We start from the raw sequence: 19,842 nt of genomic DNA on the forward strand, positions 1-19,842 counted from the left end.
TTATCTATACACTCGCGCTCCTTCGACGGCGTCGGTAGTAGCCTATCTGAATTGACAGTCAGCTCATTGTTAGTCGACTCCGCGTTACAATGTGAATTTAAGAATGTACGCCACAAATACTCGGGTGGAATGGAATAGAAACAACGCATTCTGGTGAGGAAAAGAAATTTTTTCAACTAGTGAACGTCTTGGGAAAATTAAAGTTTAGTTCTGGCGGTGGCTGTGCTTGAACCCTCTTTGGTTTCGTTCTACCACTTGCCGACGTAGCACGCCGCCCGCAATCGATACATGGATTTTGTGGCTACCACGCGCAGATCACTGGGGCACATGTAAGGAACTTGGCCGAGCTGAACCCGAAATGCCATATTACTTGCCAAACTTTCCTCCCTGGAATTGGATCGTAGTCCTGACTCCTGGGCGCCGGCGCAGACTTCTTTTTTTTTTCACCAGCTATCTGCTTGATTGTAGCAAATACCGATCATGGCCTAGGTCCTCTTAGCCTTTCGTATCCTCCGTCGCTGCAGATCGTCAGAATACAGGTGCTAATTTTGACTGGCCTCCAGCGGTTGGAATTTTCTGCTTCGCCGAGTCAATCCATGGACGGATCTAGTCTAGTTCCTAGCGGACCACGGGCTCTTGTGTCAACTTCGTATCTGGTGACTTGACACATCCTATCTGTGAATTTCTACGCGCCGTTTTTGAGCCGAAAAAGTTGTAGCGAGGCTATCGTCGCGCCGTACTTCACTTGCGCTAGCTTATCCCAACACGGAAAGCCAGTTAAACAAAATGACATGTAATATGAAGTCCTACGTCGGTGATAATCCGTACGTCGATCCAGTGATCTACCATGCTTCTTTGCAAATGATTCTTCGCAAGTTAGGCCAGGACACAATGCCTAGACGCCCCCAGCATGACACGAAGGATCTATATCGGCTTTCCAGAGGTTGTAGATCACCAGAGTAGTTCGAAAGGTAAGTAATTCCGCACTCGTACGCGAAATGGATCCTTGACCAGCACTATAAAAGGCCTTGGATGATTCGACCACCTTCAGCAATCCAGCTCTTGTATTCTCGCATACTCTCCTCCAGTATCCACAATGTTCTCTCGTGTTTTTGCTGCTACTGTTGTCATACTCACTGCTGTCACGTCCACCGCCATGGTAGGCCCTACCATGATTCGTGCTTTGTACAATGCTCATTGATAGCAGGCCGCTCCTACCACGGCTACCGACACTGGCGGCCAATGCAACACCGGTAGCATCCAGTGCTGCAACCAGGCTGGCCCCGTACGTTTTTCTTGATCTGGCAGTGCTGAACCATCCCTTCTTATTCATGTGTGTAGGCGAACTCGCTCCCTTTAGTTGTGCTGCTAACTGGGCTGTTCGGTATCATTCTCCCAAGTGTGGACGTCCCTGTGTAAGTCACAGTCATTCTTTAAGCATTCTACGGGAAAGTTGAGGCTTTCTTTTAGCGGTCTAAACTGTAACCCGCTTTCGGTTATTGGAGCCGGCGGAAATTCTTGCACCCAGCAGTCCGTTTGCTGCGAGAACAACAACTTCGTAAGTCAAACAGTCCTCGACATTGTTATAGTGCACTAAATAGCTTTCTGCCTAGAACGGTCTCATCGCCGTTGGATGCACTCCCATCAACCTCAACCTTTGACCGTTGATCGTATACATATTCAGACATGTTTTGGTGTTGCTATCTGTTCGTAAATTGAGTCATCAATGATAAAACTTGCTTTCTGTCTGTTGTTACCCAAATTCTCTTCATCGAAGCCACACTGAGTGGACAAGAGCGGGTGTCGGCCCGAGGGTTTCAATATTAAGCATCATCATCACGTGGGAACACACTAAGACTACTCAGCTCAGAGAGTAGACAGTTCCAACATTAATGACGCCCTCTTTCAAATGTCCACTCGACCAAGACGTACGACCCGAAGCGCTGTCAGCTCTAAGACACCTCAATATGCAGCCCCGGCCTCAAAGCCGGCCTCTAACGACGGCCCCAACATGCAGCACCTCTTGAAGAATCCACGGAGTGCCCTGACAAAGATGGATATTTCCGTGCGTACCTCTTCCCCAGTCTTCGCAGAATTACTGGATCTCTTGAACAGTTCTTGATAGACAATCTTCAGTGCCGAAACTTGGTCTTTGCTCTCTGAGGACTCACGGGCCGTCTTGTCGACCTTGCTCCCACCGACGGCGTTCTTTGGATACCAGCAGTCCATTAGTAACGACCACCCGAGCAGGGATACCTCATCATCATCATCCTCGTCGTCGTCAGGAACGCTCGACCCTTCCGTTTTCACCGATGCGCACTTCCTTTCCGCCGCACACACCTTCCAAGACCACATATTCTCTGGGTGGACCACCGATAGCCATACCTCCAAGGTGGAGAAGTGCAAACAAGGTATACGCGATGGTACGCTTTCAGCGCCGTACAAAGACGAAGAGTGGGGAAGGCAAACCAGAAACGACGCCCAGTGGCTGACGCTTCCCGAGTCATCTGCTCGTGCAGGGTATGGTCCATCTTACCCTGTAAACGATTATACAAGTTTCATGCTATCACAGGCAAGCTGCCGAGGTGAAATTTACAGACCTCGTCCACAACGCCGTCATACAAGTTGGGGATCTCATCTCATATAAACGAAATTTCATGAATGGTAATATCGTCATCGAGAAGGATGCACTTGTTCGTTTTTTCTTTCTTTCTTTCTTTGCTTCGATATTCACTTATGCATATCTCCCACCAGGTACAGTCTATCGATCGAAGGACAAGAAGTGTGACGTTGTTGCTTCCCAGCGGTACGACGCAACATCTTCCTGCTGCTTTGCTGCGGCGTGTACCAGGCGACCCGGACGATTCCATACGAAGTATGACAGTCATGTCTCCCTCTATGCTGGAGACTGGCCTTTTGGATATTGATGGACGAGTTGAGCGAGGAAAGCGGCCTAATGGGAATGCGTGGAAGTCTTTCACTCTGTGGCGGTGGAAAGACAGCGATGAAGAGATGTTCGACTTAGATGAAAGAAGTGGGAGGGAGAGTCATGGTACTCTCTTTTATATTCGTGGCTGCTTTTACTGTGACCGATGACTAGTGCTAAGTTGCTGGTATTTGATGTACATCTTATGTATGTTTCTAACACGGATGGAAATTGGAATTACATTGCTTCTGCTCATCCTGTGGATAAATTTTGCAAATATGGGGTAGCTCAGCATGGTCATATTCTTTTCAATCGTACTTGCCAGAAGTCCACCGAGGTTTAGGCCTTAGGCCTTTAGCTTTAGGGCCGGCTAGTTACAAACCTTTACGCGTACGGCCAATGACCAGCCCTCAACATCTCTGCGATTGCCCGTCGATACCCAGCGTTGGAAATTGTGGACGAGGAGGAACCAAACGTTCCAAGATACTGTCGATAGGAAGGGAAGAGGGAAGGGTGCGCCAACAAAGTCAAAAGGAAAAGGTGCTTTTACTCTCTTCCTTTTTCTCCGTTGCCTTTTTAACCTGTGCTCCAGAGGACAGCAAGAACGATAGATACAGGCACTGCTCCTTAACTCTGCGATGTGCGCTAGCAATGAAAAGCCATCTCCTTCGTCTTCATCCGATTTTTCAGTAAAAGATCCCAGAAAAACGGCAGATGCAGGCCTATTTCTGTGCTCCTTAATTCGCTGTTCCGGTCTGTCCATCACGGTCACAAGTCGCTTGTATCGTTTACCTATGGGAACGACGTGCTAGCAATGGAATGGAGACCGACGGTCTCCATTCGTCAATATCCTCATTGTTCGGTTTTTCGATTCAGAAGTGATCTCAAGGACACGTTCAATGTCGATTTTCCTCATACGAGTCGTCATCAGCCAGGGATCACTTTTCCTTCGACAACGGTGGATTTCTGTTTATAACATAACCGCCGAAACTGTTCGTGCCCTGTGACGTTGGGGTGAATCAAGTGCCGCCTAAACGTTTGAATGTCGAGAGCTCAGTCGACATGGAATGGTGAATTCAGCGAGGCATCAGTGCGTGTAGTATGATCTGACCTTGTAACCCTCAACAAAATTCAGAGGCTGTCTCAGACCGTCTTACCTCCTATTCCACAGCGACATACAAACCGGAACTAGTCTTTCCGAACCTCAACCACTACGGCCATGAAAATTACATCCTCTGCCGGCGAACCTGCGACCATTGCCCTGTCCTCGGAGACTGCTGACTCGGAGCTGGACTGGATAGACTGGTTGTGTCGCACCTATCCCACCCATAGCCGCGGTGAGATACAAGATTTTTATATTTCACACTTTGGCTCTATGGACGCCGCCAAATCTGTCGTTGACGAATACCGCCGCCAAGTTGTCGGCCCTGCAGGCAGCAGTCTCAAACGCATTGGCGTACGCTCTTTCTATGGCGCCTTTTGCTCTGACTAATCTCTACATTTAGCTCTATCCTGCTCCAGACGAGATCATGCATGTTGTGGACATCTATGACAAGGACAATAAACACAAAATTGCCTTTTGGCAGGGGGATATGGCACACGACCGCCAATACCAGTTCGCTTTCATTAATTCCGACGGCCGTCCGATCCCAGCACCCGATGGTGTTCGCATCTACGGTGTGCCACGTCCAGATGGAGGTGGGACGATGGATGAGCTACTATCTCTTGAAAGGAATGCTGGCATGGCGACTGCTGATATAAAGAGTGAAGTTTTCGTGGCACCTGAGGGCGGAGTATATCGTGTAACGGGATTGGGGGAAGTTGTTCACTTTGCAGTTCCTATACATGACGACTTCGTCCTCGCCCCGATGAGGATCTTCAATAGGGTGATACTGCTTTCTTATACTGACTTGGATGTCTACTGACAACTTCCTCAGAATCGTTGACTGCTGCTTCGGCCTGTGTCCGTTACCTACTATTCCTTAGCCACTGCGAAAGGTGCTACTTATGTTATCCTGCAAATTGTCCTATTGTTCTTGGCGTATAGTCTAATGTAATTGGACACCTTTTGCGAGATTGCCATCTAACAGCGCCAGGCTTCCTTACCCTCGAAGGCATTGCCTGAAGCAGCAGATGCTCAGGACCAAGTAGAAATTGGACGATCACTACAGTACCAGCGGAATATCAGGTTCCTCTGCGATATCGGCCAGAAGAGCTTCTCGGATTCCAACGCCCGGGACTCTTTTCAAGCACGAAATGTAGAACATTTGTTGAAAGCAACAAGAGCCCTGTTTCGCACTATACGCCGTGTTCACAGGTAGCATGCTATGACTAGAACATTTTCGGCGACTTAATGGGAGCTACGAGAAGATGGGAGTACTTGCGGGCATATTATGGCGGTACAAAGAACGAACCCCAGGGACAGAAGGATGCAATCAGAGCTCTCATGCACGGCCAGCTTACTGGTGTACATTTAGTAATCTAGCTAGCGTTATACCTTCCCAGAGTAACTAACTGTAGTACGGACGTCGTTGCGTTTCTTTTCAGGAGCACCGACGACTAATAAAACAAACTTCCTTCCTTCCTGGCGTCCCGGAAGGCCTCTGTCTGAGACAATCTCAAAAATCCCCCTGTCCGAGCTCAAGATGCGAGACTAGCTTCGAACCACCACCACCACTGTCACTATGACCATGAATTCTACGACCTCTGCCGGCAAACCTACAGTCACCGTTCCATCCTCGAAGACCGATAAGCTAGACTGGATAGACTGGTTGAGCGTCACCTATCCCACTGGCCACAGCCGCCAGGCTGTACAAGAATTTTATCTTTCACAATATGGCTCTATCGAGGCGGCCAAATCTGCCATTGAAGCGTTCCGGCAAGACATTGAGTCAAATGGTTACCGTGAAAAAGCAATTGGCGTGCGCTCTTTCTTAATTCATGGTGTCTTTGTTCTGACCAATCTCTCCGTTTAGCGCTATCCTAAGCCAGATGAGATGATGCATGTTGTGGACATCGATAATAAATTTAAAGGCGAAAAACACCAAATTGGCATATGGCGTGGAGATACGGCAGACTTGCGCCAATACCAGTTTGCTTTCATTAACTCTGACGGGCGTCCAATCCCAGTACCTCATGGTGTTCATATTTATGGGGTACCACGTCCAGATGGAGGTGGGACAGCGGACGAGGCACTGTCTATTGAAAGGGCCTGCAACCTGGAGACTGCTGATATATGGAGTGAAGTTTTTTTGGCACCTGAGGGTGCGGTATATCGCGTAACGGGATTGGGGGAGGTTGTCCATTTTGCAGTCCCCATACATGATGTCTTTGTCCTCGTTCCCTTGAGGACCTTCAATAGGACTTTGGATGTCTCGGAGTTGTTGACAGTCGTAAAGGAGGAAATAAACTAAAATTATACGGTTGTCCTCAGTCCAAGTAGGACATAGCTTGTCAGAAATTGTGTTCCCTCACCTCATTTTCGCCGAGCGTGATAGTGATATATGATCTACCAATTTTTAGGATTACTTGCGAGGATAAAGGAAGTTGAACGCGTAGGCCCTGGGCAGCTGGTATCGTGAGAACCTCGGAATGCGGGCCGAGTTCCGCGGCCTCGACGAGGTTTCAAATTTCAGCAAGCGCTTCTACGACATTCTTCTCGACATTTACGCCAGGAAAGCTAACAACGCGACAAGCCAGTGAAAACTCAACATAAATATGCCCTTAGTGCACTCTTTTGGCGCATCTCCAAGTCTAAAGGTCAGATCACATTGAAACAAACGCCCACGTCATTTTTGACGCGGTATGTATATATAGAAGTCGACCTTTGCGTCTGCTACGCCTTGGTATCATTTCTGACACTTTTTCAAGATCCTTAGCGAGTGATACCTCTTGTTGACATAGAGTAACAGTAAAAGTACATACCCGTGTGCTGTAATAACTCGATATATGTTCGCGTCCTTTGAGGGCATCGGCCAAGAGTGGCCTACGGGCAAAGTACGGCCGAGACAAAGAAGGAAGAATAAGGGACATGTGGTTATCAGCGCTTGATCTATACAGGCAGTTCATTGACTTGCCCCTCTTTCTTCCTCTTATCATCACCCCGGACGTCCCATTCTTATCAGTTCCTCCTCAAGGCCTCACCACCACTTTGTGTTAAATAAATAATGGCAACAGTACCCGTTCCACCACCCCAGCCATCGACGAACCGGTCACACATGAATCCTGTACCACCCTCCGTCTTCACCCTCCCTCAAACAGCGCAATTGGAGGCTCTGTACACCATCATCAGGGACAAAGACACGTCCAGGGGCGATTTCCTCTTCTACTCTGACAGGATCATCAGGCTGCTCGTCGAGGAAGGGTTGAACCATTTGCCTGTCGTGAAACGCACTATTACGACGCCGACGGTGGGTCTCTTCTGGGTTGCACATGCATGTCTACGCGTGGATGTGTCGTGTGCGCTGCCTGGCCTTGTTCTCTCATTGACTGGCGTCACGTTTAGGGCACGACATACGAAGGCGTTGGCTTTGAAGGCAAGATATGTGGAGTATCCATCCTACGGGCTGGCGAGGTGACGGATCCGTGTCAATGTAATCATTACATGCCTGATTTCGCGTTCTCAGGCTATGGAAGCAGGTCTTCGGGAGGTTTGCAGGAGCGTTCGAATCGGAAAGATATTGATTCAGCGGGTGAGTTGTCCATAGACTACGGCGTGATCATTATATTCATTGCAGCGAAGGACGAGGAGACGGCGCTTCCTAAACTGTTCTACTCCAAGGTGGCGGCTGTCTATCTTAGGTCTATGTAAACAGGCTAACCAAGACCGCGTGTAGTTCCCTCAAGATATCGCTGCTCGTTACGTTCTCCTTCTAGACCCCATGCTCGCGACAGGCGGTTCAGCAATGAAGGCAGTCGAAGTTCTCATCGAGCATGGTGTTCCCGAGGAGCGGATTATTTTCATCAATCTTGTAAGAGTCCGACCACCCCTCGTCGCTTCTAATCATCAATGCATTCGTTCACAGATCGCCTCTCCCGAAGGCCTCCAAACATTCTGCGGAAAATATCCCAAACTCAAAGTGGTAAGCATCATCCTTCACTTATCCGATTCATCACTAACCGGGCTCTTCCCAAAGATTACGGGGTGGATCGACCAGGGCTTGAATGAGAAGGCGTATATTATCCCAGGCCTAGGCGACTTTGGTGAAAGAAGGCACGTATTGTCATTATCTCTGGCTCTCCCATTTGATGACCATGCTCTTCCTCTTCTAGGTATTGCGAATAGAGAATTTGTCCTTGATTACGTTCATAGTTGTTGCTGCAAACATTTTCACCTTTTCATGAGTCCATACTCAGTTCTCGTTGCCAAGAAGATCAGACAAGGCAAAATCCAAAGTACAGAATGCTCTCGTCCCCGCAGTCGTGACTCGTGAGCAGTCCAGCTGCTTCGTTCCCTGCTTTCGTCACTTTTTCGCCAGTTCAGCTGTCAGCGGACACCACCTTGCCATGCGTGGGTCTTTGAATCCCGATCGCTTACCCTCTGCGCGTTATCGAATGAATTCCAATCGTTACATCACAAATTATATCAATACAGCTATATCCCTAAGTCCGTGGAAACAGTGTTACTTCTTTGCAAGCAACCCTGGCAGAAGACCTTCGTCCTTTAGGCGATTCAGAAACTCGACAAAGAATGGCTCATAATCGTGTGTTCGTTTTACGTGTTCAGTCTGCAGGGGAGGGTTCAGGTAAGAACACGAATGCTCCTGACGACAAAAAAGCCTACGTGGTCTTTCCGTGCTTTCACCATCTCCTCTTCTACAGCCACCTTGGCCCTCATAGCATTGGTGACGCATTTCTCCCACGCGTTCCGTAGAGCATCCTGGTCCATAATCAATATATCTCGATCCCTATCATTGCGTCTACTGGCGAAATCAGAAGCAAATTTTTGTCCGCTTCCGCCGTCAAACACATTTGCAGCAGCAGAGAGAAGTGCCGAATCGACCTATTCATGATGTCAACATGTAGATGATGCGGTACCAACATAAACACCAACTCACCGCCTTCTGCCAGCCTTCCTCTAGACGCCGCTCAAGCTGCCGCCGTTCCGACTTCCAATACTCCCACTCGTCGCTTGCCTTCTCACACGCATCGTCCACAATAGCCAGGAGGCTGAATTGGATATTGTTTCCACCATCCTCACCTGCACCGCCATACTTACGCATCTTCGTCCTCAGTGCTGGCCGAACGACGTCCATCCACTCCGTCTTGGCCGCCACGTCGCCCACCTCTAAGGGTCCCGACTTGAGCCCATCAAGTTCCCAGACTTTGCCATATGCAGGGACGTAGCCGATGAAATGATATGTTTCCTCGTCGCCTTCTTCGGCTTTCTTAGCTGGGGGTTTCTTGGTCTTGGCGCGTTTATTCGGGGGAGGGTTGGAGCCTCGTTTCTTTTTCTCCTTCTCGGCATCGAGGATGATCGTGGTCAAGGCGTTGTTGGCGCCTCGGAGGTCGGCTGGTCTGGTGTCATTAGATATACGACTACGTTTAAGCGATTTGAAGGAACGTACCTAGCGAGAGAATTATGAGCGTTTCGGATCAGAGAAGAATTCGATATCGCGAGCCCTTTCATCTGTAGTGTTCTGAATGAGTAAGGAGAGGTAGATGCGCATAGACCCACCTCGGGAGACATTTCCTTCGTATGTTCTTTGAACTCTCTCAGCTCTGTCCCGATATCGACGCTTGCGCAGTTGAAAAGAATGTTCAGAAGGGCCTGAGATGCGCATGCATCGTCGCTAAGCTGGTTCGCAAACCATACATGCTCAGCAGCTGGATCCTTAAAGTCGGCAGGACGATGTGTGTCCTTTCGCCAGCGAAAGCAGAAAACCAAGCCGTACGGATGGAGGTGGTCGACAGCCCAAGGTTCTATATCATATACTTCGACGATCTCGAGGTGCTTGACTCCCAGTTTACGCGTCAAAGATGTGAAAACGCCTGTTGCACCACGTGAGTAAGGATGCAACTGGGCTGAAGGGCTCACCTGGGTCCGATTCGATGACGGCAAATGGACCACCAACGAGATCTATTGACTCATTCTGGTTGTCGAAATCGTTGTTTATTGCAGCTTCGGAGGTGACAGAATCCAGCCGGACATTGGACGTGGAAGCCATGGAGTATGAGCGTAAGCCATCCGTCAGCCTTCGGACCGGTAAACCGGAGATTCTTAACTTTGTTCGGTGGCAGTGCGCCAACTGCTTTACTCATACCCTTCAAACGGATCTAACTAGCTCCCCCACTTGAAACTGTCACATTCGGATGTCCAGCTGAGGTTGCGACTCGGGAGCGCCCTGAATGGAGCCTTAAAATCAAAATACTGAGCGCTCATGAACACTTGTTTGCATATTGATATATCGACAAATGGAATGGCTCTCGACCTTCTGCTCATAATGCGGCGAGTGTTGTACTGAATACTGAAGGACGGCTATCATGATGGACATGATGGACTGAATTGGAAGGCTCCAGTCCTAAGCGTAAAACGCATCTGTCGCGGAACCGCTTTTCGCCTGCGTGATGAAAATTATCGGGAGATCTCAAGAGCGTTTCGGACTGCAAGGGAACCGCAGAGCTTTCTAGCTCACGGTTGCCCATCGACCGGCTCCTCTCATCTAGTCTGCTCTAACTCTAGAACAACGGCTAAACGGAATCTCGTCTATTCATGTCTCTACTAATCCCTTCGTTTTCGGCAGAATTTCGTATAAGTACAACTATGTGCCGGGCTAGACGCTTTCATAACTACGACCTGTTCGATGCTCCACACATAGCAGTGTCGACTGTTCTCCTAGGGCACGGGTCGCCTACCAGAGGTCCCACGGCGGGTAAGTCTGACCGGCTCGTGAGCTGACATATGGCTAGGAACCAACATACGACATCATGACGCGCCGTCCAGTATGAGAATGCGCAGAGGTTCTTCCTATAAATATTCTTCGTGCTGTCTTCGGAACTAGCCACTATCCCACTGCTCTTCATGAAGTTTGTACTAGGACTCGCGCTTTTCAGCGCGTCGTTAGTCTCTGCTGCTGTTCTACCTCAAATTGATGCACGTGCAGACCTCCCTTCTCCTCAATGCGTGGACGCCATCAAAAACGTTGGAATGTATCATGAAATTTACGACGCCTCTTGCACACAATTGGTGAGTCTTATTTTAGACGCTGGGAGCTCACATAGCGTGTAGTTAACCATATACCATTAGGTCTGGGACTGTCTCGCAAAGGTCAATGGAACTGAAGGCGAAACTATCTATCTGTGGAGCAAGACGAGCTGCGCCACTGCTGCTACCTGTCAAGGCGTGAGTCCATTTCAAGTGGTTCATCGGGTCACCCAACTTACACTGAAATTACACAGACCAATCTTCTCGTAGAATTGGCGCAATGTTACAACACCGGCGTCGGCAATGCGAAGTGATCTTTCACACTTGAGTTACAATGTGAGTCGTATATATGACTTGGTACGATGACATTCTTAGATGGTTAATCAGATATATGCAAACATCGTTGGTGACTGCGCCTGGCAAGAAGGCGGGTGCCCTATTACCTTCCAGAACTACAGTCGACTGGTTTTACGGCGCCCTCTCAGCTGTTAATGCCACTATATGGCCTGAGTATGTGTGATTCCCCCCCTCCTTTTGATTGATTTTGATATATCTTCCATTGTAGCTTTGCCAACGTAGAAGCAAACTGGGGTTACATTCTTGACTGGACACTGACTGGGGACACTCTTCCATATACCAATTTCGATGATTGGCTTCACTATTCCAACAGCTAATCGCGAGTCATTATGTTAGATTCAGTATTCAAGACTGCTTACTTTCTGTTTGATCCCGGCTTGTAATGAACATGATTATCCGCTGCCATGCTTAGCCATGCGCTGATGAGAGTCCATTCTTTACCTATCCGCATCACTACCACGACTTTCACCCAAATCTAGGCCTCCTGGGTTTGGGGGATGTACTAAGTACTCTTACAGTAAGAGAATATGTGAACTGCAAAACAGACGATGATAGATCATGGAGAAAACGACATGAAGAAATAATAACAAGTAAGAAATCGAGAAAGACCTAAGGAAATAAGCCTACAGATCAAGGCAGATGGTACTCTCCTGATGTCCTCCAAGATTTGCAGAAATTCCCGGTTAGGCCTCCCGGAGAGCCGGCTCGATAAACTCTCTGTCCGAGTTAGCATAATATTTTGGCCCTAAATCGTTACATATGAGGGTCAAAATTGGCTATTTTGCCGGACAAACCTTTGCAGGCCCGGGAGCTTCCCGGAGCCTGCACTTCAGGCTCAGTTCTATAATGGCGTTGAATCGGCAAAGAAGTAACCTCAAAAGTGGGCCACATCGCTGTCAGCTAACAAAGCACTCCTTCTCCGCCTCAAAAAGATACGATCGATACGATCATCGCAAAAACCCACTTATATTGCTAAAAGAAATATGTCGGAACTGCAACTGTGGGATGCCACCTGCAAAGCCTGGGGCTTACACGTCGTTCAAAGCAAGACTCCCGTCTCCGATTTATCTAAGCAGGACACAGATTTGGTTCAGCAGTAGGTTCTTTTCATTTCATGACAGCAATCCAGCTCAATAAGATGCAGGCTCAAAGAAGTGGCTGAGAATGTTGAGATCCGTGATCCCGAAGTGAATTGGTAATGCTATGTTTGCATTATTTTGCTTTTCTCTCGACTAGGTTCCTCATCAAGGATTCTGTATCAGCCCAACCTTACGATACGGCGGACACCTCAAGTATACACCACTTATAATCACCAAATATACCAGGCTGATTTCTGCTAGTCTGCACCCTCTTAACTCAGTCCTCATTCAGACACTGCAGCTGGGTGGAACGACGAATACGGAAACCCTGCAGATCCAGAACAGTAGTGAATCTTCACAAGAAGAGAAGACATTCTCCATTCTCTTGTATGCCGTCATCCTCCGTAGCTGTCGTCAAAACTTCTGGCTCGGTCAAAGCGTCGAGAAAATCAACTTTGATCCAGGTGGGCCATTCCGTTCTATATCTCACGAGTGGATTCAGACATTACATATCGCAGATACCGTTCGATCTTGTCGCCGCGGTTCATTCATAGGGAGTGGCAATTTCGGCTCGGTTAATATCTTGTATGACACTGTGAGTAAGGCGGTCTTTGCCGAAAAGCGCTGTACTCTTCCGCGTGGCAGACCGGCTCTGGCAAACGAAGAGAGCTTACTCAAACGTTTGGATCACATCCACATCGTTCGATTTATCGGTAGGTTGGCAGAGTATATTGGTTGTACAAGCTAATGGATCCAGATAGGTTCTTCTTACGAAAATCGTGAATTGAGCATAATTATGGAGTACATCTCCGGTGGTACAGTTGAAGGCATGACAAAAACGCTGGGTAAAATACCCGAAGATGATGCTCGTGCTGTCGCTCGTCAAATCCTTGATGGACTTGGGTATTTGCACAGCCAGGACCCGCCCATAGTCCACAGGGACATCAAAGGTGCTAATCTGTTACCCTCGACGGATGCGTCAAGATCGCCGATCTTGGCCTCGCGAAACCATTACTTGGTAAGTCATCCCTACGGGGTTCATTCTACGTCACTTGAACTAGCCTCCCTTATTTACATAGAGAACGCGCGAACATTTGCGAGAACGGTTCCCTGGATGGCTCCCGAAATAGTCAATAACGCCAAGTACTGTGGGACGAAAGTCGATGTTTGGAGTTTCGGGTGTACGATTATCGAGATGCTGTGTGGCGGCCATCCATGGACACGAAAAGGACTTGGGCACTTTGAAGCGATGAAAAGGGTAATTCAGATGCTTTATCTGTTACAGCAACTCACGACGTTTGTAGATTACTGCGTTTATCATGCCCATACCAGATGGCATCTCTCTTGAGCTGCAGGAGATGTTTGCGCAGATTTTTGTTGCGGCTGCTGAAAGGAAATCGGTCAACGATTTGTGGCTGGGTTGCGACTGGATATGGAACAAGCAGACTTGAGATAGTCCATATATTCAGTTCTCAGTGCTCATCACAAATGTCAATTATCTGACACAACGATGTGCATACAACCATGTATGTCCCTTCATTATTCTATTCTATTCGTTAACTTATGTAAAGGGCCTGAAATCTGAAACACCGTCCCGTTGTCAGGGCCGAGTCACAATTCTCCGTCACTATTTTGCCTGTAGAACACTAAACGCCCAGCACTACTCTTCGTTATGATCCCCTGCTTCAGAACAGCCCCGGAAACAATCGGCGTTCTAAGGATCAATACTAATCGCCAAGCCCTGTCTGTTATGACTTATGTGGCCGCCCACTCATGGCGACAGCGGCACGGCGGGCTAGCTTGACCGTCTCTCGACTCCATTAACATATGGCAGGAGGCTATGTATACGGCATCACTAGCCAACGTGACACACATTTCTAGGTATAAAAGGCCGGAGGGTCCTTCATTTATTTCTCTGTGAGCTTTTACAACCTCGCAACTCGACATTTTTGTTCTTACTAGCATCTGCCATGAAGTTTGCAGCTTTGGTTGGGCTTCTCACTGCGTCGGTTGCTTCCGCTGTGGTCATACACCACGAGCTTGACGCACGCGCGGACTTTCCTTCACCCGAATGTGTCCCCTTGATCAAGTACATAGGAATATACCACAACATCTATGATGCTTCTTGTGGAAAGTTGGTAAGTTCTTTTCTGTGTCTGAGTTTGCGCGGTGTTTACTTAGCGATCCTCCCCAGGTCAATGACTGTATCTCGAATCTGAATGGCACTGAAGATCTGTGGAGCAAAAATAGCTGCGTCACCGCTGCTACCTGTCAAGGTGTGAGTATAGTTCCTTAATTTATCCCACCAAATCAAGATATTCACATTTACATAGACTTATCCAGTCGTGAAATTAGCACAATGTTACGACTCCAACATCGGTAATGCGAGTGATATTCCCCATCTGAATTACAACGTGAGTAGATCCGCTACATAATTCGCTCAGTATAACTGCATTCTTACGGATGGCTATCAGATATATGCAAACATTGTTGGTGATTGCGCCTGGCAAGAAGGCGGGTGTCCCATCACCTTCCAGAATTACATTGACTGGTTCTACGGGGCTCTCACGGCCATCGACTCCACCGTCTGGCCTAGGTGTGTACAACGCTTCTCCGGTTAATTTAAATAATTTCGCGTTGACTTTCAAATATAGTGATGTTGAGTTCGTAAGGACGAACTGGTGGAATTACATCCTCGACTGGACCTTGACTGGAGACACTCTCCCATACACTAACTTCGACGATTGGCTTTCACTACTCTAACACGTCATGATTTTTTCTCCATTGAACATCCTTGAATCTTGATGCACCACGGACTTTAGCACATCTTGGACTCGTTATTATTCGTTTTACTCACTTTTCACCAACTTTAACTACTTGATACCCCGGCGTTGGCCAGATGCTTTATCAGGCCACAATTCCATAGCATTCCTTCCTTCCCGATGTCAAGTTTTTTAAAATTTGACGTTTGAGCACCTTGCGATCACACTCATTGAATAAAAAACAAAGCTACCGTACGATGATGTCCGAATATAAATTCGAATTGAAGTGCTTCATCTTCAATATGCTTATTCGATCTAGTCTTTAATTCAGTGCGATGTAAAGGATACTTCCACACATCTCTGAAATATAAGAAACACCCGACCGGCGTGCTAACCTATAACGTTTGTCGTCGAATCTATACTCTACACTGACATCACTGCCGATTGCGCTTGAGCCGATGATGGTTGTCCGATCCCATTGTAGATTTATGGTGAGCCGCAAGTTAGACTCACTAGAGTGGCTACCGTACGCTCCAGTTGCTAGTAGACTTCGTTTAGTTCACTGCCAACTCTATCTGCTTTAGGGAAACTGATGATGTATTCAGTGTATCATATTAACCGTGAAATACGCCCCCTTTGACATCCATTCCCAGGCTGCCTTTCGCAAAGACTTGCATCGACCTCTCAACTTCGTCTTCAAAGTTGGAGGAATACCGACCGAGCTTTAGCCAGAACCACTGTCGGAATCGAATGGCCCAGAAGAGGACGTCCAAGGAAAACATGATACCTCGGAAGGCAACATAGCCCCAGTATTCTTTTATGCGTTGTCCAAGGGGGAGATCGTGTGTATACGTCAATGACCGTGAAGCCCAATATCCAGTGATTTTCACACGGTTAACGGGGGCGCCCATGGATTGATTATTACCTTGCACGATACTACAGCACTGTTTATTAGTGCGCTTTAGCCATCGAGATCACTACTACTTACCGCATATTGCGCATCAAGAAAAGTAGCGCCTTGGGCAACCTGTCGGTGTCAATCAAAAACTCCTTCAACTTAGCCTTCATCCTCACGCTCTGTTCATACTGGCTCATCCTACTGATCTCCTCAATCTCTCGCGCGAATTTCTCCTTGTCCACCTTCTTGAGTCTCACAGGCCTCATGAGTGTTGCACTAGCAAATAAGTCAGGTAGACCGACGCCCCAACTTCTTGCAATTTTCTCCACGGCGTAATAGTCCGAAAGCAAAAGCGACTTCCAGAGGCCAGCCCACTGTTTTCTGAACTCGTCACCAACGGTCACATAAAGCCCATGGTCAAGCAAAACCAATTGAGGCGTCTCTGGATTGGCAGGATTCGGCCGTATGAGAATATTGCCCGGGTGTGGATCGCAATGTATCACACCGAAGCTGAACATCTGCGCACTGAAAAGCTCGACCATTGTCTGCATAACAGCCTTGACGCCACCTCGGAGTGGTCGAGACGGGAGAGGCGAGTCTGAATGCATCTCCGTGGGTGAAACGACCAAAGGTATCATGTATGCTCCCAATCTCGACGGTTTCTCGCCCATTAGGTCGAACACGCCTTGCCGATCACTAAACCGTACACCATCAATCCATTCGGCTGTCATGACTTTCTTCGTCGTGAGATCGTCGTAGACTTTCGGTATGTACACTTTGTCAGACAATCGAGGTTCTGAAGCAATCAACGCAGCAGTCCGTTTGGCGTTATCGGCTTCCCGAATAAAATCCAGCTCTTGCCGTAGATGGTCGGCGACGAAGTCTGGGGACAGGTGTCAGTCGAAGCCTTTTCATGGAGGTACTAAAAATCTTCACCAACGACAAAGTATACCGGTAAATCAAACGCCCAGTTTTCAAACATCCACATGACCATCCGATAGGCGCCGAGATCCCATTCGGTCTGCTTAGAAACAGCAGGTTTCTGGACCTTGACAGCGACCCAATGTTCCTGTTTGTCTCCTGGCATCGGCCACAGCTTGGCTTTATGCACTTGGGCGATGCTAGCGCTAGCTATGGCATTTTCGTCGAAAAACTCAAAGACACCGTTCGGACCGTTAGGAGGCCTCCCGAATTCAGACCGGAACACCGAGAGAACCTCGGAATACGGAATCTGGGGAGCATCATCAAATAGCTTTGCAAATTTCTCTTGCATCGGTTTAGGGAGAAAGGCGGCATTGGCACCAATCGCTTGGCCTAAAGGAAGAATTATTCACTGCATGATTTAGAGGCAAGAAAGGCGCACCAATTTTAATATACAAGCCTCCATTAGAAGTGAATAAATTATACATTCTATCCGCGACGCGTTGGTGCAGTTCCGGTATGAGGTCGCTCTTCTCTGGCGTAAAATTAAATTTGTAGTCTAGCGTTATCATGGCGCACTTGAAACGGCAAATCAATTTCCAAGCGATAGAATAGAAAGAAGCAAACGAACCGTATATATCGTTCTACAGTTTCGGGTGATAGCCGATGCATTGAAAAGCCTATCCAAAGCGTATACGGCCCCTGCTCCTGCAATAAAGTAGCCCGTCCGACGAGCATATTTCACAATTCGAGATGGGGCTATTGTAGGTGATGTAGATGACGCGTACGACCGTCTGTGTAGCGTCTCGTCGACTCCCTTACGGATCCATCTCAGCAGTAGCGGCTGTGCGACAAGGCGATTCATATCAGAACCGTCAAACGACAGAAATTTTCGACGAAGGGAACGGCGTCAATAAAGGAGGGGGTGAATGGCTTTATTAGCTTTCGGTGACATGAATGTCGATGACGAGCCTGACTTTTTTGTCGGCAGACGATGACGAAGCGGACCGGAATCACGGACCGGAGGACCGTCGACACGTGGCAAGTGAAATTGTACTTACCAGGCGCAGTTACAACTGAACATCCACCAAATGTTCCCGGAGACCCTTTGGTGCCTTCTCAATGTCGCCATTGTCATTGCACAAACAAGACGGCAGCTTTCTCTGAACGACGTGTCTTCGTTTGATGAATCGTCGACATTTACCCTACCGGAATCAAGCAACCTCACAGTTTCAGTCGCCTTGTGTTCTTCAGCCTCCTCTGCTCGTTTTTTTGTCACAAATACATCGGCAGACGCAGATGATCCTGGACTCGGTGGCGGTACCGACGTATACGAAATATTACTGAATGAGGGATACGGCAACTTCGCGGGTGTATTTACGAATGGAGGTGTATTGGCGGCGGAGAATACCAGCGACGTTACCTTCGAAGTGGGCGTGTCAGAAAGTGGTGGGTACTCATTGCATTTCTTAATAATACAAATGCTAAACTATTCTTCTAGGACCAATGCATAAAATTTTAACCGACCCTCCATCACTGGGCGATACCACAGCAACCCAGGCTATCATATTTTCTCCCGTTTTCTTGGAAGCAGACTCAGAAGTGCCGACCTACCCAAACTACTCTCTACCATCTGCGAACCTCTCGATCCCTACAATACCTCCCACGTCCAATAATTTCTCGCTGATTTTCTCAGAGACGTCAGGATCTAGTCCACTGACATCCAAATTGCAGACAGGCTGCGCGTTACGAAGTCAAAATTCCACTGGAAACATTGTTAATCAGACCTTTTGGCTTCCAAATGAAGATGGTTGGCGAACACAGTGGATTATTGACGATTTGACGCCTGCAACAAATTATACCGCCTATGTTATAATTGACAACACCGTCGTCAGTGGACCCATGTACTTTTTAACAAAATCTGGTGCGTCTATACCAACAATATGCGCTAATGCTTCTCACCGATAGCCCTAGAGTCTTTCTCTTGTCCACTATTATCCAACCTGCCCTATTGTCCCCAACATCGCGTATGCGGTCCCTCTCTCCCAACCATCCCCGCAATCAACCTACGACTTCTACCAATCTCCCTTCACAAATCTCAGATTCCCCTCATATCCTCATTGACCAACTTCACTATAACGCTTACGACCTTTGCCTGCGGCCGCGATGACTATTCGCCTCTTGTGTCTTGTAATGATTGTCAGCGGGAATATCGGAGATGGCTATGCACCATCAGCTTCCCCCGCTGTGGAGAGGCAAACTCAAATAATGGGACCATAGTGGCTTCCGATGGTGCTCAAAAGGTCTTCTCAGCTTTGCTACCGCAGTCCAACGACTGTCGCGCCTAGAAATTCAAACTTTCCATCTTTCAACGATACTTATACGGCGCTACTTGCCATGCTTGGAGCGTTGCAATGCTGCTGACCGAGCTTGTCCAAGCTTCCTTGGCTTTCGATGTCCAACGGAGCAGTTCAATGCTTCAAGCAGCTACGGTGTAGGATATATAGATAGCGGCATAGACGGGTGTAGAGGGCGAAGGATCTTCGGGGACTTCGCAGGATCGCTATGGGAATGTTTGGTGTAACTATGGATAAGGGCAAGATTTTGCTGTATTTTTGCGTGCTATAATTTATCAATTCTTTTTCCAGTTCATGTTTTCAGGGGCGCGAACAGGGATTATTTGTTCAGTTCCACTCTTAGCTGTGGGTAAGATAAAGGTGCATAGGGTGACTTGGTTACACGTGAACTACTACCGT

At 48.0% G+C, this 19,842-nt stretch overlaps 12 protein-coding genes across 12 annotated transcripts; 9 read left to right on the forward strand and 3 right to left on the reverse strand.

Annotated features, from left to right (window-relative positions):
• Positions 1 to 1,096: 1,096 nt before the first annotated feature.
• EV420DRAFT_1647768 (hydrophobin 2) lies at positions 1,097 to 1,661 on the forward strand (the record flags this gene model as incomplete). Its single annotated transcript, XM_060478077.1, has 5 exons — positions 1,097 to 1,159; positions 1,208 to 1,285; positions 1,342 to 1,415; positions 1,471 to 1,558; positions 1,614 to 1,661. 5 exons carry the CDS (start codon positions 1,097 to 1,099, stop codon positions 1,659 to 1,661), a joined length of 351 nt encoding a protein of 116 aa, XP_060326159.1.
• A 199-nt stretch (positions 1,662 to 1,860) lies between these two features.
• Positions 1,861 to 3,208, forward strand: EV420DRAFT_1568762 (uncharacterized protein). The gene is made up of 4 exons (XM_060474187.1): positions 1,861 to 2,065; positions 2,126 to 2,520; positions 2,573 to 2,693; positions 2,755 to 3,208. Exons 1-4 carry the CDS (start codon positions 1,910 to 1,912, stop codon positions 3,094 to 3,096), a joined length of 1,014 nt encoding a protein of 337 aa, XP_060326160.1. The 5' UTR covers positions 1,861 to 1,909; the 3' UTR covers positions 3,097 to 3,208.
• A 937-nt stretch (positions 3,209 to 4,145) lies between these two features.
• On the forward strand, positions 4,146 to 4,851 carry EV420DRAFT_1647770 (uncharacterized protein; the record flags this gene model as incomplete). The annotated part of the gene is made up of 2 exons (XM_060478078.1): positions 4,146 to 4,382; positions 4,432 to 4,851. 2 exons carry the CDS (start codon positions 4,146 to 4,148, stop codon positions 4,849 to 4,851), a joined length of 657 nt encoding a protein of 218 aa, XP_060326161.1.
• A 1,072-nt stretch (positions 4,852 to 5,923) lies between these two features.
• Positions 5,924 to 6,507, forward strand: EV420DRAFT_1568768 (uncharacterized protein; the record flags this gene model as incomplete). Its single annotated transcript, XM_060474188.1, has 2 exons — positions 5,924 to 6,335; positions 6,401 to 6,507. Coding segments are annotated over 2 exons (488 nt in total), but the record flags the coding sequence as incomplete, so codon positions are not given.
• A 66-nt stretch (positions 6,508 to 6,573) lies between these two features.
• Positions 6,574 to 6,918, reverse strand: EV420DRAFT_1568769 (uncharacterized protein). Its single transcript, XM_060474189.1, has 2 exons — positions 6,788 to 6,918; positions 6,574 to 6,679 (listed from the first exon to the last, which is right to left on the reverse strand). The coding sequence occupies exons 1-2, from the start codon at positions 6,895 to 6,897 to the stop codon at positions 6,592 to 6,594; spliced, it is 198 nt and encodes a 65-aa protein (XP_060326163.1). The 5' UTR covers positions 6,898 to 6,918; the 3' UTR covers positions 6,574 to 6,591.
• Positions 6,919 to 6,975: 57 nt separating this feature from the next.
• On the forward strand, positions 6,976 to 8,288 carry EV420DRAFT_1568773 (armadillo/beta-catenin/plakoglobin). Its single transcript, XM_060474190.1, has 8 exons — positions 6,976 to 7,335; positions 7,431 to 7,499; positions 7,552 to 7,617; positions 7,668 to 7,706; positions 7,762 to 7,896; positions 7,951 to 8,007; positions 8,062 to 8,138; positions 8,198 to 8,288. Exons 1-8 carry the CDS (start codon positions 7,093 to 7,095, stop codon positions 8,208 to 8,210), a joined length of 699 nt encoding a protein of 232 aa, XP_060326164.1. The 5' UTR covers positions 6,976 to 7,092; the 3' UTR covers positions 8,211 to 8,288.
• Positions 8,289 to 8,460: 172 nt separating this feature from the next.
• Positions 8,461 to 10,188, reverse strand: EV420DRAFT_1568775 (ubiquitin C-terminal hydrolase). Its single transcript, XM_060474191.1, has 6 exons — positions 9,963 to 10,188; positions 9,603 to 9,916; positions 9,493 to 9,554; positions 8,983 to 9,442; positions 8,709 to 8,927; positions 8,461 to 8,652 (listed from the first exon to the last, which is right to left on the reverse strand). The coding sequence occupies exons 1-6, from the start codon at positions 10,090 to 10,092 to the stop codon at positions 8,548 to 8,550; spliced, it is 1,290 nt and encodes a 429-aa protein (XP_060326165.1). The 5' UTR covers positions 10,093 to 10,188; the 3' UTR covers positions 8,461 to 8,547.
• A 758-nt stretch (positions 10,189 to 10,946) lies between these two features.
• Positions 10,947 to 11,743, forward strand: EV420DRAFT_1483808 (uncharacterized protein; the record flags this gene model as incomplete). The annotated part of the gene is made up of 5 exons (XM_060470012.1): positions 10,947 to 11,111; positions 11,172 to 11,267; positions 11,324 to 11,379; positions 11,457 to 11,579; positions 11,635 to 11,743. 5 exons carry the CDS (start codon positions 10,947 to 10,949, stop codon positions 11,741 to 11,743), a joined length of 549 nt encoding a protein of 182 aa, XP_060326166.1.
• A 666-nt stretch (positions 11,744 to 12,409) lies between these two features.
• On the forward strand, positions 12,410 to 13,956 carry EV420DRAFT_1483809 (kinase-like domain-containing protein; the record flags this gene model as incomplete). The annotated part of the gene is made up of 8 exons (XM_060470013.1): positions 12,410 to 12,522; positions 12,571 to 12,621; positions 12,663 to 12,718; positions 12,787 to 12,969; positions 13,060 to 13,218; positions 13,327 to 13,523; positions 13,587 to 13,763; positions 13,810 to 13,956. The coding sequence occupies 8 exons, from the start codon at positions 12,410 to 12,412 to the stop codon at positions 13,954 to 13,956; spliced, it is 1,083 nt and encodes a 360-aa protein (XP_060326167.1).
• A 427-nt stretch (positions 13,957 to 14,383) lies between these two features.
• Positions 14,384 to 15,600, forward strand: EV420DRAFT_1339255 (uncharacterized protein). The gene is made up of 5 exons (XM_060468910.1): positions 14,384 to 14,643; positions 14,700 to 14,783; positions 14,839 to 14,919; positions 14,980 to 15,101; positions 15,160 to 15,600. Exons 1-5 carry the CDS (start codon positions 14,476 to 14,478, stop codon positions 15,266 to 15,268), a joined length of 564 nt encoding a protein of 187 aa, XP_060326168.1. The 5' UTR covers positions 14,384 to 14,475; the 3' UTR covers positions 15,269 to 15,600.
• EV420DRAFT_1568788 (ABC1 family-domain-containing protein) lies at positions 15,601 to 18,160 on the reverse strand. The gene is made up of 5 exons (XM_060474192.1): positions 17,718 to 18,160; positions 17,529 to 17,664; positions 17,102 to 17,479; positions 16,256 to 17,048; positions 15,601 to 16,203 (listed from the first exon to the last, which is right to left on the reverse strand). Exons 1-5 carry the CDS (start codon positions 17,949 to 17,951, stop codon positions 15,882 to 15,884), a joined length of 1,863 nt encoding a protein of 620 aa, XP_060326169.1. The 5' UTR covers positions 17,952 to 18,160; the 3' UTR covers positions 15,601 to 15,881.
• A 17-nt stretch (positions 18,161 to 18,177) lies between these two features.
• On the forward strand, positions 18,178 to 19,680 carry EV420DRAFT_1622416 (stretch-activated Ca2+-permeable channel component-domain-containing protein; the record flags this gene model as incomplete). The annotated part of the gene is made up of 5 exons (XM_060475802.1): positions 18,178 to 18,535; positions 18,588 to 19,010; positions 19,055 to 19,389; positions 19,494 to 19,580; positions 19,606 to 19,680. 5 exons carry the CDS (start codon positions 18,178 to 18,180, stop codon positions 19,678 to 19,680), a joined length of 1,278 nt encoding a protein of 425 aa, XP_060326170.1.
• Positions 19,681 to 19,842: the final 162 nt, after the last annotated feature.

The sequence above is a fragment of the Desarmillaria tabescens genome, assembly GCF_030435595.1.
Source record: "Desarmillaria tabescens strain CCBAS 213 chromosome Unknown EV420scaffold_44, whole genome shotgun sequence".
NCBI classification, from domain to species: domain Eukaryota; kingdom Fungi; phylum Basidiomycota; class Agaricomycetes; order Agaricales; family Physalacriaceae; genus Desarmillaria; species Desarmillaria tabescens.